This window comes from Balaenoptera ricei, chromosome 6, assembly GCF_028023285.1.
Source record: "Balaenoptera ricei isolate mBalRic1 chromosome 6, mBalRic1.hap2, whole genome shotgun sequence".
Lineage (NCBI taxonomy): Eukaryota > Metazoa > Chordata > Mammalia > Artiodactyla > Balaenopteridae > Balaenoptera > Balaenoptera ricei.
This window is the reverse complement of record NC_082644.1, coordinates 91,409,098-91,425,682: the sequence shown is the minus strand read 5'-3', so window position 1 is coordinate 91,425,682 and position 16,585 is coordinate 91,409,098. Positions and strand designations below refer to the sequence as shown.

General features: G+C 44.9%; 1 protein-coding gene across 2 annotated transcripts in view; it reads right to left on the bottom strand.

Annotated features, from left to right (window-relative positions):
* Positions 1-16,585, bottom strand: part of TMEFF1 (transmembrane protein with EGF like and two follistatin like domains 1) — a 146,007-nt gene that overhangs the window by 88,999 nt on the left and 40,423 nt on the right. The window contains exon 1 of one of the 2 annotated variants that reach the window (XM_059925186.1): positions 2,050-2,306. The exons of the other annotated variant lie outside the window; for it this stretch is intronic. Coding sequence (XP_059781169.1) covers positions 2,050-2,242 — 193 coding nt within the window. The 5' untranslated portion in view covers positions 2,243-2,306. Of the gene's footprint in view, positions 1-2,049; positions 2,307-16,585 lie in introns of those variants that run through there. 2 annotated transcript variants of the gene reach the window in all.

Here is a 16,585-nt window from a genome sequence, read left to right as displayed (position 1 = left end):
TTGACATGGTGTGATCACTTACTAGTTTGATAACCAGTATTTGTTACAAAAAGGCATTCTATTATACAAATGACTTTTATTTTTAACCATTAAAGTGTGATTAATGGTTGAAGTATTATCCCATATTCCACTTAACATTAGAAAAATAGGGACTTCCCTGGTGGCGCAGCGGTTACGAATCCGCCTGCCAGTGCAGGGGACACGGGTTCGAGCCCTGGTCCAGGAAGATCCCATATGCCGTGGAGCAACTAAGCCCGTGTGCCACAACTACTGAGCCTGCGCTCTAGAGCCCGGGAGCCACAACTACTGAAGCCCGCGTGCCACTACTTCTGAAACCCGTGCACCTAGAGCCCGTGCTCCACAACAAGAGAAGCCCGTGAGCCCCAACTAGAGAAAGCCGGCACACAGCAATGAAGACCCAACACAGCCAAAAATAAATAAAGTTTTTTTTAATTAGAAAAATAAAGTAAAAGTTATTTCATGGATGGAAAAGTTTTAATGGACACACTGTTGTTTACTATGCTAACTCCTCCCCCATCATAAAACATGCCATTATGAAAATTATTAAAAGATTTTTAGACCTTCAAACCTTAACAGCAGGCCAAAGGTTTTCTTCATGTAGGGTAGCATAAGCATCTGTGCTGAGGCCCTCTGGCTCCCTCCTCACTCCCCCAAAAACAATGCCCCTTCAAGAGCCCTTTGGGTACAAAGGTTGTCTGGCAGGCAGACCAGCGAGATTCCCTGTGGCCTGTCCACCCTCTCTTTCCCCCTCTCCCCCATCCCCCGTGCTGCTTCTCCCACCCTTGGTTCAAAGAAGACAAGTGGAGAATGAGAACTGATAAAAGGGCAAGTTAGCAAGGCTGTGGCTTATGATCACTAGCATCCGCCAGGCCAGCTCCAGGAGGACCTACCCACCCCTAAATGAGACCTGGAAGCGTCTCCTTGCCCCAGGGCTCCTCTGGGACCCGTTGTGAAAGGAAAAGGGAACTTCACGGCCAGGATACCCTCCTCCACAGTCTCGTCCCCAGCAGGCTCTTTGTTTCCAGCAGCTGCGGGGGTGCAGATGGCCTTGGAGAGAGGGGAGAGGTCACTCCCGTGCTCCCGTGGCTGCCAACCTCCAGGCCCTCTCGCAAAGCAGACAAACGCACGCACACGATCACTCCCTCGGAACCGCTTCCCTCTTTCCACACCACCTTAACCCGGCTCACACCTTGCTACACAGAGGCACTCCCTGAGACCTAACTGCCTCTTTCTATTAGCCAAATCCTACACAGGATGATTCCCTAGCTAACCTCCCTGTGAATCGACACAAACGAGGTTCACCCCAGGACCCGCACCCTTCCTGCTCAGTGCATACCCCCGGCACATCCCAGAGCTCCTGGCTTCACCCAGCGCAACACACAAAAGCAGAGGGTCACTTCCCGGGCCCCAGGACCTTCCCTGCTCATATCCACAGACCCGGGGTCACTCCAAGCTCCGAGCGCCCACCTCTCAACCCAAAAGACACACACACACTGTCACTCTACTTGGTCAATCTGCGTCCTCTGGGCCACCCGTTCCCTTTACCCACACGACCCCTCTGAGACCCGAGTGCCCGAAGAAGGAATCTCCCCAGCGCACGGTCACTCCCCTGGCTCCTCCCCGTCACACATACACACAGAAAATCCCTGCCTGGGGCCGCCCTCCCTCCCCTGAGCCTTCACAACACAAACACGCGCTCCCGCGTGTACACCCACGATCACACCGGGGGCCCCGGCCGCTGCCTCCCCTACGCCGGCCGGGCCTCACCTCCTCCCAACACTCCCGGCCGCCCGCGCCCAGCCACCCGGCACACACGGACGCACGCACAGCCACTCCCCGGCCCCACGCCGGTCCCCAAGCCCGCACCGCGCGCTCGCGCCCTGCCCCGCGCCCTCGCTCACCCTCGGCCCCGCTCCCGGGACCCCCACGCCCGGGCCCGGCCCAGCCGGGTCGCGGGGACCTTCAGGGAGGCGGCAGCGGGAGCGGAGGGAGGGAGGGGCCGCAGGGGCGCGCTCCGGCCAGTCCTACCTGAGCAGTTGATGCTCTTGCCTTTGCCGCCGGGACAGTCCCCGCCGCCGCCGCCGCCACCCGGGGGCTGGTTGGACGCACGGCTCCCGGGCAGAGAGAAAGCGAAGAGCAGAAGCACCGACGTGTAGCAGCAGAAGGCGAGCGGGGGCGCGGCCGGCAGCCGGAGCGGCGCCTCAGCGGCCGCGGCGCCCATGACTGGCGCCCCTGGACGGCGGGAAGCGCAGGGAAGCGCAGGCCCCGGGCATCCAGCCGCGCGCCGGGAGCCCCGCCGCTGCCTCGGCGCCAACTACCAGCCGCGCCGCTGCGCCCGGGAGCAGCCCCCCAGCATCCCCGCCCCACCCGCAGCGCCCGCCAGGCCCGGGCCCGCCGCGCTCGGGACAGAGTCGGAGGGTCGGGACGGGTGCGCGCGAGGGTTCGAGCCCGCGCCGGGGAGACCGAGGCCGGGGGACGAGCGGGCGCGCGCGCGGTGGGAGGGGGTCGTGGGGCGGGGGTCGCGGGGCGGGGGCAGGCCCAGCCCCTCGCTCGCCTGCTTGCCTTCCCTTTGTGTCCGCAGCCGTCGCCGCCGCGTCACAAAGACCCCGGCCCGCCCGGTGAGGGGAGCGTGACAGAGCCGCCGGCGGGAGGGGTGGCTGCGACCCCGCCCCGCGCACACCCCCAGCGCTCGCGCCGGCAGCTCCGCCCCCGCCCGCGGCCGGCGCCGCCTCCGGGGGAGCTATTGTTCCTGCGGCGGGGCGGGAGCGCGGGGGGCAGGAGGTGCTGTCGCCCTTCGGTCCGGCCACGGGGGGCTGGCGGGCGCCGAGGAGGCTCCGAAAGCATTACCCTAACAGACGTTTTTGCCGCCCTTTGCGAGCATTTTTGAAGCGTTTCTTTAGCCCAGCAGTCTGGGTGGGAAAAGGGCAGGTGGTCTATGATATAGCTATTTTCTAGGTGAAGAAACTGAGCCGCGGAGAAGTGAAGGTGACTTGTACAAGGTCACCTACGAGGAAACGGGCAGGACCCCAGAATTGGAACTCAAGTTCTGACTCCAGCTTTGTAGTTCTTAGAGATGGGGATAAATGGCTAAAGTACTCGTATCCTCATCCCCACCCTATTCCCACAAACGCCAACTGAATTTAAAATAGTTTTTAAAATTCTATACTGCCCTCTCCCCCTAATAATAGCTAATATTTAGATAGGATTTGCTACATACGAGACCTGGACAACGTACTTTACATGAATCCCCTCCAGTTCTTTTTTACAGCCTGCAAGGGATTTTTCATTCTCATCCCCATTCTACAGAGGAGGAAGTTGAGACCCAGAGAGGTAAAGTGATCTGACTCCCAATCCAGTACTCTTCCTACCACATTGTGCAAAATGAGACCCAGCCACAGGCAGTAAGAGTATGGACTGAATTGTTTGAAATTCCTCTACTTTTTTCATTCTATTATGCTGCCTCTCAGCTCAGAAGGAATTTTAAAATCTCATTGAAAAACTGATAAATTTGACTCAAAATTTTTGAATGTGTGGAAAGCCACTACAAGCAAAGCCACATTAGGGATAATGTCTTCAATATAAATAGGAGACAATATGCTTAATATAAATCAGGAAGAAAAAGTTGATATAGTAGAAAAATGGGAAGCTAATGTCTTATTCACATAAAATACAGACAGTAAATGTATGAAAAGATACTTAAACCCACTACTAGTAAAAGGCAGATTAAACCTACAAAACTTTTTTTTCCTGTTGATGACTAACAAGACTTAAAAGAAATGACAAAACCTAGCACTATTAATTTATATGTTTGAGGAGGGCAATTCGACTATGTATCAAAACCTTTAAAATGTTTATCCTTTAATCTAGCAATTCCACATATTGGAATTTTGCCTAAAGAAATAACTGGACAAGTACACAAAATGTCTGTGTGGATATCCACCAGAGCCTTTTTATAATAGTAAATATAATCTAAATATCCATCTATGGGAACTAAAGTATGGTACCTCTTTTTTTTTTTTTTAATTATTTCTTTCTTTATTTTTGGCTGCGTTGGGTCTTCGTTGCCACGCGAGGGCTTTCTCTGGTTGCAGCGAGTGGGGCTACTCTTCGTTGCGGTGCACGGGCTTTTCATTGCGGTGGCTTCTCTTGTTGCAGAGCATGGGCTCTAGGCGCGCGGGCTCAATAGCTGTGGCTCGCAGGCTCAGTAGCTGTGGCGCACGGGCTTAGTTGTTCCATGGCACGTGGGATCTTCCTGAATCAGGGATCGAACTCATGTTCCCTGCATTGGCAGGCGGATTCTTAACCACTGCGCCACCAGGGAAGTCCCAGTATGGTACCTCTTTGTACGATGGAGTATTATGCAGTTTTAACAGTGATGATTGGTTAGTGTTTACTGACATGGAAAAAAATGATACTAATGAGTATGTATAAGAAAATCCTATTTTTCTGAAATAGGCATGTGTGTGTACACATCCATAGGAAAAACGTTCAGAAGAATACACAGCAATATATTAGCAGTGGTTATCTCTGAAAGGTGGGCTTACAAATAAAAGATTCCTCTTCTTTATACTTTTCTATATTGTTCAAATTTTTGTCAATGAAAATTTTTATTGTTATAACTTTAAAAAGCTATTTTCTTTTAAATTATACTTTTATCATGCTTTTTATATAAATTCACATTTGTAACATTTTATTAAGATTGCCTCAAACCTCTAAACTGGGCAGTGGCATGGCAATTATTCAGCTAAAATTCAACTGGCTTCTGCATCAGGTGTGATCTCAGGTTCCTAACTGCTAAGCCACAGCTGAAGGCTCCTCTCAGACCACTCCTTCAGCAGCTTCTCCCCTAAACTTGACCTCACCAGTAATTTTTTTCCTGCCATGTGTTTTGACTCTCCCAGCCCCAGTCTGCTTTTAATTTTCATTTGACTGCTAACCGTAGCCCAGGCAGAAATACTAAGAGGAGACAATCCTTAAATAAAAAACAAAACTCCTATGGCCATAAATCACAGCTAATTTACTTCTGCATCTTTCTCTAAATCAGCTAAGAAAAATTCAACACAGATTTCTCAAAAGTTTTCAAATTGAAAAGGATTGTACTTCAGAAACAGGAGTTCTCTGACTTCAATCATCCAGTCTCAGAGACGAAAAAAGATCTTAAGAGGTACAAACTACCATGTATAAAATAAATAAGCTACAAGGATATATTGTACAGCACAGGGAATATAGCCAACATTTTATAACAACTTTAAATGGAGTATAATCTATAAAAATTTTGAATCCATATGTGGTACACCTGAAACTAATATTGTAAATCAACTATAACTCAATAAAATTCTTATTGCTTTTTTAATTTGAATTTTATTTTATTTTTTTATAAGCAGGTTCTTAGTTATCTGTTGTATACATAATTAGTGTATATATGTCAATCCCAACCTCCCAAATTAAAAAAATCTTAGTGGTCATTTAATAGAACCCCCATCACATGCTTTAATATTGGTGACCCCAAAATGTCAGATAAAAAAAGAGTGGGGGACTCACTACATAAAAACCACCCAGAGAGTTTTAAAAGAATATAGATTTCTGAATACCACTCCAGACATTCTGGGGGAAGCTCAAGTATCCCTTATTTATTTTAATGTTCTCTAAGTAATTCACATGCACTGCCAGTTTGGAAACCCCTGGCCTAACCTTATTAGTCAGTTATTGCTCCATAACAAACAACCACAAAATGTCAGCAATGTGCTATAGTAAACATTCATTTCTCATAGGGCTGGGGGTTGACTATAGGCTTGGCTGGATGGCTCTGCTCTAAACTGCAGGTTCAGCTTGTCTTGGCTCCTGTGTACAGGTTGAGTTCTGATCTTCTCCAGGAGTATTCGCTTTGGGGTCCCAGCTGAAAGGGCAGAAGCTACCTGGGGGAACCTCTTTTTATGGAGGTGGTAGTGGTACAAGGGGCATGCCCAATTGTGCAAGCACTTTTCACACCCCTGTTTGTACATGTCTGCTAACATCCCACTGGCTAAAGCAAGTCTCATAGCTGAGCCCAAAGACATAGGGGTAGAGGAGTCTATTCTTTTTATGGAGGTAAGAAGGAGTGACTATGGAATGAACATTTTTTAACAATAATCTATCAGAGATCCCATACTTGAACACCGTTAGTTATGCGCTATCAGAATGTTTTCAGTTCCAAGTAATAGAAAACAAACACAACCCGAATTAACTTAAACTAAAAGAGATTTACTGGCTCAGGTTTAAAAAAAAAAAAAAAGCCAGAGGTAGTGCCCTCTCCTGTGAGTTGGTTTTGTCCCCAGTAAAGCTTCATTCATGGAAAACATTGCATTCCTTCAGGAAATCTTTGTGAGCATCAGCTGCATGCTAGGCATCACAATAGCCTCTGGGGGAAAGAGATAGTCCTTCCTTGCTGGGGGAGGGGGGGGGGGGCGTACATCTAAAAATTAATCATTACAACTCAGTGTGATAAACACTAAACAGACATAGAGTGGGGGCGGAGAAGAGGAGTAAATGGCAAATCCTACTTCACACTCCCAACCCAGCCAAAATTCAGGCCTTGCTGGACCTCCTGCTGGAGGGTCTAGCTGCATAATGAAGCCCTGATAAGCAGTAATGAGAACTCTGGGACTGACAAATCGGCCCTGGTAGGAGAGGATCACAGTACTTGAGTTCAGTCCAGAAACACTGGAATGATTTATGGTGCAGCCCCCGTGCAAGCCTGGGACTGACCTCTGACCCAACTCAAGAAATTGGACCCCACTTCCTGGGGGGGGGGGGTCTTTTTAAAAAATGAAAAAAGTAGGAAGTTCCCTAGTGGCCTAGTGGTTAGGATTTCGGGCTTTTACTGACGTGGCCTGGGTTCAATCCCTTTTGGGGGAACTGAGATCTCACAAGCCTCAAAAACAACAGTAACAACCAAAAAAAACAAAAAAACAAAAAAATGGAAAGAATGGATAAAGTCATTCATTCATTCAGCAAATTTATACTGAAAGTCTACTCCTAGTCCCTGAAAATACAGTGATGGGTACAACAGATCTGGTTCCTGTCCTTATGAAGCTTACTGTCAAATATTAATCAAACAGTTATACGAATAAAAGTAAAATTGCAACAATGTTGACAGAGGCTATGAAAGGGAAGGTCAAAATCTGAAAGAGTGACACTTGTGCTAAGATCAGGAGGATGAGTAGGAGTTAACTAGGTGAAGAAGGATTGTTCCAGGCAGAGGGAACATCAGAGCAAAGGGCCTGTGAACAAGAGGGTCTGAATGCTGGCCAGCATACTGGGGACAGAGAACAAGATCAACCGGCTTTAAACTTCATTCAACAAATATTTACTGAGCACCTACTACGGACTATGCACTGTTCTAGATGCTGAGGAACAACAGTGAACAAAACAAAGTCTCTGCCTCTCACAGAACTAATAGTCTAGTCGGAGAGACCCCATAATAATATTGGTGAAAGAGAATAATTGTTGGGTTGAGCCATGACAATAGTAACTATAATTCACTGAAGACCCACTACATCCCAGGTACTGCCAGGCACTTCCTATTTGTTGTCACTGATTTTCCCACCTACTCTGTTGGTAGGTATTAGTTCCATTTTATAGATGAGGAAACCGAGGCTCCTGAGGTTAAGTAACCTACCTAAACCACAAAGCTAGGAAGTTGGAGTCACCTGGCCCCATCTGACTCCAAAGCCCCACCACATCACGAGCTTGAGCAGGTGGAGAAGCATCATCACCCGACACAAGATGGAGCAAAGAGGGCTTCCCTGGTGGCGCAGTGGTTGAGGGTCTGCCTGCCAGTGCAGGGGACACGGGTTCGAGCCCTGGTCTGGGAAGATCCCACGTGCTGTGGAGCGGCTGGGCCCGCGGGCCACAACTACTGAGCCTGCGCGTCTGGAGCCTGTGCTCCGCAACGGGAGAGGCCGCGATAGTGAGAGGCCCGTGCGCCGCGATGAGGAGTGGCCCCCGCTCGCCGCAACTGGAGAAAGCCCTTGCGCGGAAGCGAAGACCCAACGCAGCCAAAAATAATAAATAGATAAATAAATAAAAATTAAAAAAAAAAAAAAAGATGGAGCAAAGATTGGCACCACTAATACTGCACCCACCAAGGGGTGTGCACAAGTCATCCTGAGCCCCCTGCCAGCGCATCAGAAGACTTTTGTTGGAGCTTCTTGTGATTACATGCAGGGATTATTGTGATTACATTGCTTGTAATTACCACTCCAGTTGAAGGCACCGTTCTTGTTACCCACATGGCCTTAATGGTCCTCAATTCTGTAGATGGGCAGAAGCCAAGGAGGCCAGGGTTACAGACATCTGAACAAAAAAGTGCTATGGGAATTCAAAGAGTAGTCTTACTCTGCCTGAGGAAAAGAGACTTCAGCACTATAATTCTGTCGATTTGAAAGGCTTCTCACCCAAACAGTCCCTGTGAGTGGGTAGAGAGACTGAGGAGGCATCGCTGGGTTTTGCCTGCAGGTCTTCTTGTCATTCAATTGTTCGGTATTGCGCTGAATACAGAATGAAGATTTTCTCCATCTTTCAGCAAATGGAAATTTTCAGCTGCAATTCAAAAATTTCTCCAAGGGTTTAACTCATAAAGGATTGTACCAAAGAAATAGCTTCTCTGACAAAGACAATCACACATAAATTGCAGTAAGAGGTATAGCATAGTAATTAAGAGTGTAAGCTCTGGAACCAAAGCATCTGGTTTTGCATCATAACTCTGCCACTTGCTAGTTTAATGACCTTGGATAAGTTACTTCAATTCTCTGGACCTCAGTTTCGTAATCTGTAACATGGAAACAGAATTCTTACTTACTTCATAGGGTTGTTGTAAGGATAAAATGGGTTTGCATAGGTAAAGTGCTTTGAACAATGCTTAGTACACTGTAAGTATTCAATAAGTAATTGGCTAGAGGTAGTAGTGGCATAGTAAGCAAATAAATGTTAGCTGTTATGAGTGGCAATAGCCATTAACTGCATTTATATATTAGGCTAAGAGTGCCACTTGTATTATCTAATGTAATGCACCCAGAAACCTAATGGGGAGGGTGCTATTATAATATGATCCTCATTCTGTAGATGAGAAAACTGAGGTTTGGAGCAGTTAATTATTCGTCCAAGGTTACGCAGCTAGTGGGCAGTAGGACTGGGACTGAAATCGAGGTCTGTCTGACTCCAAAGCCTATGGTCACCTTAAGAGTTAAAGTCAGCAGTCAAAAGAGCTCATCTGACCTGGCTGGCTACTGGAGAGACCTGCAGGAGGGCAGCCTGGTGACTGGCAAGGGCAGCCAAGCTACTGGAGGGGAAAGTTGTGACAGTTAGCCAGGTAGGCCAAAGGGAAGGGACACGAGGTTACAGGCAAGAGCCTGGGAACTTGAGAATGGCATCCATTGGGCTAAGAATCATGAAAGAGAGATAAAGCAAGGAGTTAAGTACACGGAGGAATTAGAGCGAGTCAAATGGAGCTAAATAATTCTATTTTACCACTGTGTATGTTTAAGTATGTCAGCTTGACTCTGTATGTACACATATGTACTGAGCATATGTCATTTGCCTATGTGTATATATATATGTAATGAGTATATCAGCTTGCCTCTGTACATATGCATAAGTGCCAAGCATATGTCCTTTTACTCTCTGTGTGCATATGTAGGGAATGAGTATATATAAGGTTGCCTCTGGGAGAGTGTGTATGTCTGCATATTTGAGTGTGACAGCTGGACCCTGTGTTTGTACATGCACATTTAAATGTGTGTATCCATGCACACATTACTGTATACAGCAACTCATCAGTACATGTACGTGTGAAGTTGAATTGAGTCGGTGGTTTTCTAACTCTTCTCCCTTGGCAACCAGTTGAAAATTATTCCCTACAGTCTGATGGCCTTGGGACTCAGCATCAGGGTCAACATAGTTAGACTTGGCACTTAATCTGGGTTCCTAATTAAGGTAGTTGTAAGGGTGAAACAGCAAGACCACATCCTACAGCTGTTTCTCTCAAAGCAGAACAATAGTGGTGAGACTTTGGGCAGCTCTGATAGTGGTGACTTCAACAACAATGGGAGCAGGGGTCAGGGCAGGGCATGGAAAGCAGTGACAGTAGCTGCATTCATCCAACAATATATAGAGATTGCCCATTATGTGCCAGGCAACCGTGTTAGGCAGTGAGGATGCAGAGGTGAATCAGATAGACACAGTCCCTGTCCTATTGTCTAACAGGAAGTCACGCTTTAAACAATCAATTAAAATTACGAAGGGTTTTGCAAAGGATGTGTAAAAGCACCAGACAGGGACCCCTAACTCCTAGGGGTTGGGTACTAGTACCAAGGAAAGCTTTCCCTAAGATGTGATATTAAGCCAAACCTGGGAGACTGGTGAAGAGTTAGAGGGGGGTAGAGAGGGAACAGTATTCTACGAGGAAAGTTCAACATGTAAGAATGATAAAGAATAGGGCAAGTTTAAGAAACAGAGAAAAGGCTGCTGTGGTTGAAGCCTGGAGAGTGAGGAGTCAGATGACACAAAGGATGAAGTTAGAGACCAGACCACACAGGGCCTTTTAAGCCAGAATAAGGATTCAGATTTGATCCAAAGATTATGAATGGGGAATAACCTGCTCAGATTTATGTTTTTAAAAGATTACTTGGTTATGAAACACTGTAAGTCAACTATACTTCAATTAAAAAAAAAAAAGATTACTTGGTTATATGCATGAACTGTAAGGTATGTTAATTGTATCTCAATGACACTGTTGAAAAATAGCTTGGGCTGTAGTGTGCAGAATGGATTGGAAAGGCAAAATGTACCCAAGAAAATCATGGGAGAGCTATTAGTGGTCTAGGTGAGTGATGATGGTGGCTTGAACTAGGGAAGATGGGGATAAGTAAATGAATTAGACAGGTTAAAGAGGTAAAATCAACAGAATTTGATGACTGGCTAGATGTGGGAGCTGAGGGAGAGAACATATCAAGCCATGGTTATCCCTAGGTTCAAGAGTGTTTACTAAAATAGCCACCTCTGGAGAAAAAGCCAGTTTGGAGAGAGGATGAGGAGCTCAGTTGTAGGCACACTGAGTTTGAGGGGCCACTGAGGCATCTGTAACAAGACATCCAGTAGCAGTTGGATGTATAAGTCTGGTGCTCATAAGAGATTTACAATGGACATGTAAGTGTGGGAGTCATCAGAGAAAAAATTAATTGAAGTCATAGAAGTGGGTGTGACAACTTAAAAGTATATGAGATACAGTTGACCCTTGAACAACATGGATTTGAACTCAATTCAAATCAATTGAGGGTCCACTCAATTTTTTCAATAAATAGGTACTACAGTACTACACCATATGAGGTTGGTTGGCTCCTCCAACGCAGAGCTGTGGATTCGGAGGGCCAACCGTAAAGTTATACTCGGATTTTCAACTGTGAGGAGGGTTGGTCCCCCTAACCCCAGTGTTGTTCAAAGGTCAACTGTACTATAAAATTAGAAGAGGGTCTAGCCTGAATCCCTGAGGAATTCCAATGGAGGGAAATATGAAAGAACTGCCAGAAAATTAGGAGGAAAACCAGGGAAAGAACAGGGTCACAGAGACCAAGGAACAAAAATGTTTCAAGAACGAGGACATGGCTAACTGGCCAAATGCTGCTAAAAGGTCAAGCAAGACGGGTACTGAATAGTGTCCAATGGATAGAGTCACTTGAAGTCATTGGTGATCTTAGCAAGAGCCATTTGGTAAAGTGGTAGGGGCAGGATCCAGATTGGAGCCTCCTGAGACATGAGTAGGAAGTAGGAAGCGGAGACAAAACGTTTGGACAGCTTGGCTGTGAAGAGAAGAAGAGAAACAAAGCTAGAGGTGACTGGGTGGAGAAGGGACTTCTCGAGATGAGACTGTAAAATACTTAAACAATGATGGAAAAGATCCTGGGATGGGGGAGTTGACTATACAACACAGGAAAAAGGATAATCAGATGTGTAAGATTCTTGAGAAGACAAGGAGGGGTGGAATTCAAAGCACGGATGGAGGGACTGACTTTTGAGGGAAGACACTTTCTTCTTTGAAACAAGAGGGAAGAGTGGAGGCTGATATGGGGGTGGGGTTGGGGGTTGTAGGTATGGTATTGGTATTGAGACACTGAGGAACATCCTGGATCTTGGCTTCAGGGTCTCTTTCTCCAAAGAGAAAGGGGTGAAGTGGGAGTAGTGGGTGGGGGAGTGGCTGCATCAAAAGGTAGCTGAAGGCAGCTTTGGCCCCCTGTAATCTCCATCAGCTCCCTCTTAGCCTTTCCACCCCAGTCTTCATTACCATCTTTGCTGTGGGCAGTTGCAGTCTCTCAATCTTATGTAAAAAGTTACTTTCTCTTTAAACTGACTTCTGACATGCAATATATACAGCAGATACCACTTCAGATCAAGTACCCCGACCCCTCCCTTTCAATTGGATTACTGCCCCAAGTCCCTACTACACAGCAATTTGGGGTCAGATTTGAGAAGGAAGAGAAAATTGTGAAGTGGTCATTGATGATAAAGGAAGAGAAAGCACATGATTTTCCCCAGTAGCGCTCAGGAGAGATCGACAGCACCAGAGGCAGACACGAGAGGAACCCTGGAGTAGGCGTGCTTAGAAGGAACTCAGGAGCCTTTTCTCTCAGGTGGGCATTTATTGGCATTGGAAAAAGAAAACGACACCTCCTACTACTCACCTCTGGCTCGGGAGTTCTGAGGGAGATGGCCTCTTATGAAAGTTGGAGCAAAGTGGACCCTATGCTTTCTGAGTAGCCAGGCGTGACTTGAGGTGACCTAAATTCAGATTTTCTCCAACCTGGCATACCTTCTTTCTGTATAAATGCTGGCAAATGGTCAAGATTGGTTTAATCACCATTTTGAAATCCCCATGAAATAATTGATTTGAGTAATCATCATTGATGGATGCTAAAACCATGGGGTGAAAGGTGGCTGGGGACAGGATATTCAGAGAGACTTAAACTATCACCCCACATATAACTAATTAACTATGAGTGAAAGGAAGTAACTTTATAATGAAGAGATCTAGCAGATGCTGCCTTCTCCAGGTGATCAAATTTAGCCTCACCAATGGTGGGGCAGCTTTAGACCATGTGGCTCCTGAAACTATGTAAAGAGAGGTACATGAGGTTATCTATAAAATAGTCTTGCCAAAGAAGTTTAACCTGAATCTAATCACGAGGAAGTAATCAAATAAATCCAGAATGTGGGGCACATTGACGAAGCCTGGACTTTATAAGAAATTTAATGTCATGAAAAACAACACAGGAGAGAGATTTCTTCTAGATTAAATTAGACTAAAGACACAAAACAACCAAACGCAATAAACCTTGATTGGATCTGAGAAAATAAACAGCAATAAAAGACATTCTTAAGACAACTGGATAAATTTGAATGTAGACTACATATAGAAGCTATTACTGAGTTAATATTAATTTTCTCCAGTGTAATAATGGGATTGTGGACGTAGGAAAATGTTCTTATTCTTAGTATATGCATGCTGAAGAATTTAGGGGTGAAGTGTCAAAGTCTGCAACTTTCTTTCAAGTGGTTCAAAGAGAGAGAAAAGCAAACTGTTAACAATTGGTGAATCTAGGTGAAGGGTAAAAAAAAGGATTTTTAAAAAATTCAATGCAATCTATTTCATTACTTCAGACTTTTTTTTGCCATGACCTTGGATAGCTTCATGCTTATAAGCATAAACTGTGCTTCTTAATACGCTAAATTAGATTGAAATCTTTAAAAGCATCATAGAAAGAAAATTGCTCTGCAAAGCTTTTTAGACATAAAAGAACTTCTAATTTGTGTAGGACTATAAGTGAAGATATGGTAAAGTGGGAGAAAGAGCCATGAAATAATAAAAAGAAAACTTTCTGGGAGTTGAAGACCTTTGGGTCTAGCACTTAACCACCAGAGATGTCCGTTTCCTCATCAGCAAAGTGGGGCCAATTGTATCGCCTTCATTATCCTGCTGTACAGGCACAGGAGAAACAGGATATAAAAAGACTTTATAAACTGGTAATGGGAATGGAAATAAAGTGATTTTTGTTATCATACTATGGTGATGTCCTATTAGCAGTGGTTCTTCAACTTTATTACACCTAACAAGCAACAGGGAAGATTGTTAGAAGTTTAGATTCCCAGTCTTGCCCTCAGAGATTCTGATCTCAGTAGGTCTGGGCAGGGGCGCAGAACTTGCTTTGGGAAAGCACCCCAGATTCTCTGATGCAAGGGATCTGAAACACTTAGAGAGCTGCCCTGGAAGTTCCTGTGATCTAAAATCCTTGCTACTCAATGTTTAGGCCATGGATCATCAATATCACTGATACCTGGAAGCTTGTTAGGAATGCAAAATTTGGCCCTAGCCCAGACTTACTGAATCAGAATCTGCATTTTTAACAAGATGCCCAGGTGATTCTTATCCACGTTAACATTTGAGAAGCACTAAATGGCAAGACTGATGGGTGACCTCTCTTTTTTGCCTTGGTCACTGATTCTCAGCTTGCTGTCAGACAGAATTGGGTACCACCTTTGCCATTGCTGATACCTTTAACCTCACTTAGCTTTTCTCTGCTTCTCTTTGTTTCTGGCTCATCAGTCCTAGCAGATGTTGATAATCATAACCAGCCATAAGCAGACTAATCAAAGCATACTAACTCGGGATCTAAATCTAGTTAAGCTAGGTATGTGATTATTTTTCTTACTGTGGTGAAATACCATAAAATTTACCCTTCTAACTGTTTTTAAGTGTAAAGTTCAGTGACATTAAGTTTATCCACATTGTTGTACAACCATCTCCAAAACTTTGGGTATGTGATTTTGAATAAGACACTTAACCTCTCCAAGCTTCATTTCATTATCTTTAAAATATGGATAATATTACCTACTCCTACAGAGTATTTTAAGAATAAAATGAGATAATAGATGAATGTTCTTAGCACCCATAGAAAATATTCAATAAATGCTAACTTCCTTCCATTTGAAGCAGGTTTTCAGGCAGCCCTGGATGTTTACAACAGATATCATCTACTGAAATCAACTGATAAAGTTTTAAAAGCAAATACAAAAATCTACATATTCTGGGCACATTATTGCCTTAGAATAGGGCAATCTGTAAAATAGAAGTATTCTATAATTTATAGAAATGGGCAATTTAAAAGAGCTAAAGTAAATAGCAGCCAGTTACAACTTATTGGGAAAATTACATTTTGGGGAGCAACAACCTTTCTGTGCCCATTATATAGAAATTCTTGTGTTGCCTATATTTAGATTGTTTTAGAAACAGTTTAAGTACAATCGTTATGCTAATATCAATAACTTTCACAAATAGCACTTTCAACCTTGGGGTTGATCCACTTGGATGCATGATTAGAATTCCATTTATGTGCACATTATCTTTTAAGGAGAATGCTACATTGAAAACTTGTGTTACATGCAGTAAATTGAAAAGATTAGTTTAACTTCAGAATTACACTAATTAGAACAAGGGAAGGAAATGTAGACATCCTCTCCTCCAACACCCTTAATTTACACACAAGGAAATTATATTAATCCAGAGAGTGATGAGTTACCAGCAAAGCTGGGACCAGAGCCCAGGTTACAGGAGTGTGTCCTGGTGTCACGTGACCTTGAAGGATGGGTGACACTTCAGCAGCACAGGTGATGGGAAGGGGTTGTAGAGAGGCTGAGAGCACTCCAGGCAGAGGGATCAACAGAAGTAATTTCACAGAGCCTGGTTCTGAAACCAAGATGATAAGTGAGTTCAGGGATTGTCACAGAGTGGGGAGGCTGGAGGGAGAGATTAAGGTGAAGTTTTGTAATGGGAGCAGAGAGTCTTGGACTGTCCTGTAACACAGAATATCAGAAGAAAGGTTTAGGGATTTGCAGGGGGGGGGTTGATTTTATAGTTTATGTGGCCCTTTCTTATGTATATTCTCATGTAATCATTATAGCAATCTTGGAAAGTATTTTACAGATGATGATCTAATATTCAGGAGGCCACATTCTTTGCAAAGCAAAGATGTGAACTCAGGCTCCGAATAGAAACACTGTGTATTCTGATTCTTAAAAGCATGAACTCCAGAGCCAGGCCACTTGGGTTCAAATATCCCTGGCCCATTTAGAAGCCATATGACCTTAAGAGAAAAAAATAATGGCTAAAACTTACAGTGTTTGTGTGCCAGGCTCTGTTCTAAATACATATAACTAAATACATATTGCTCATTTAATCCAACATCCCTATGACATATATTCTATTATTATCACTATTTTAAAGCCTCCCCCTCCAAACAAAGAAAGAGAGGAAGGAACAGGGACGCAGTTCCCCCCTAGATTCTCTGTTCCTCGATTAATAATATAATCTCAACTCCTTGGTATTCCACTCGTTGCCTCCCCACTTGTGACACTGTGGTAAATGAGATTATTGTTCAAATTTTTCACACCCTCCCCTCACCTTCTTAAGAGGCGTCTACTTCCCTCCCCTTGACCTTTGGCTCAGCCACATGACTTGCCTTGGCCAAGGAGATATTAG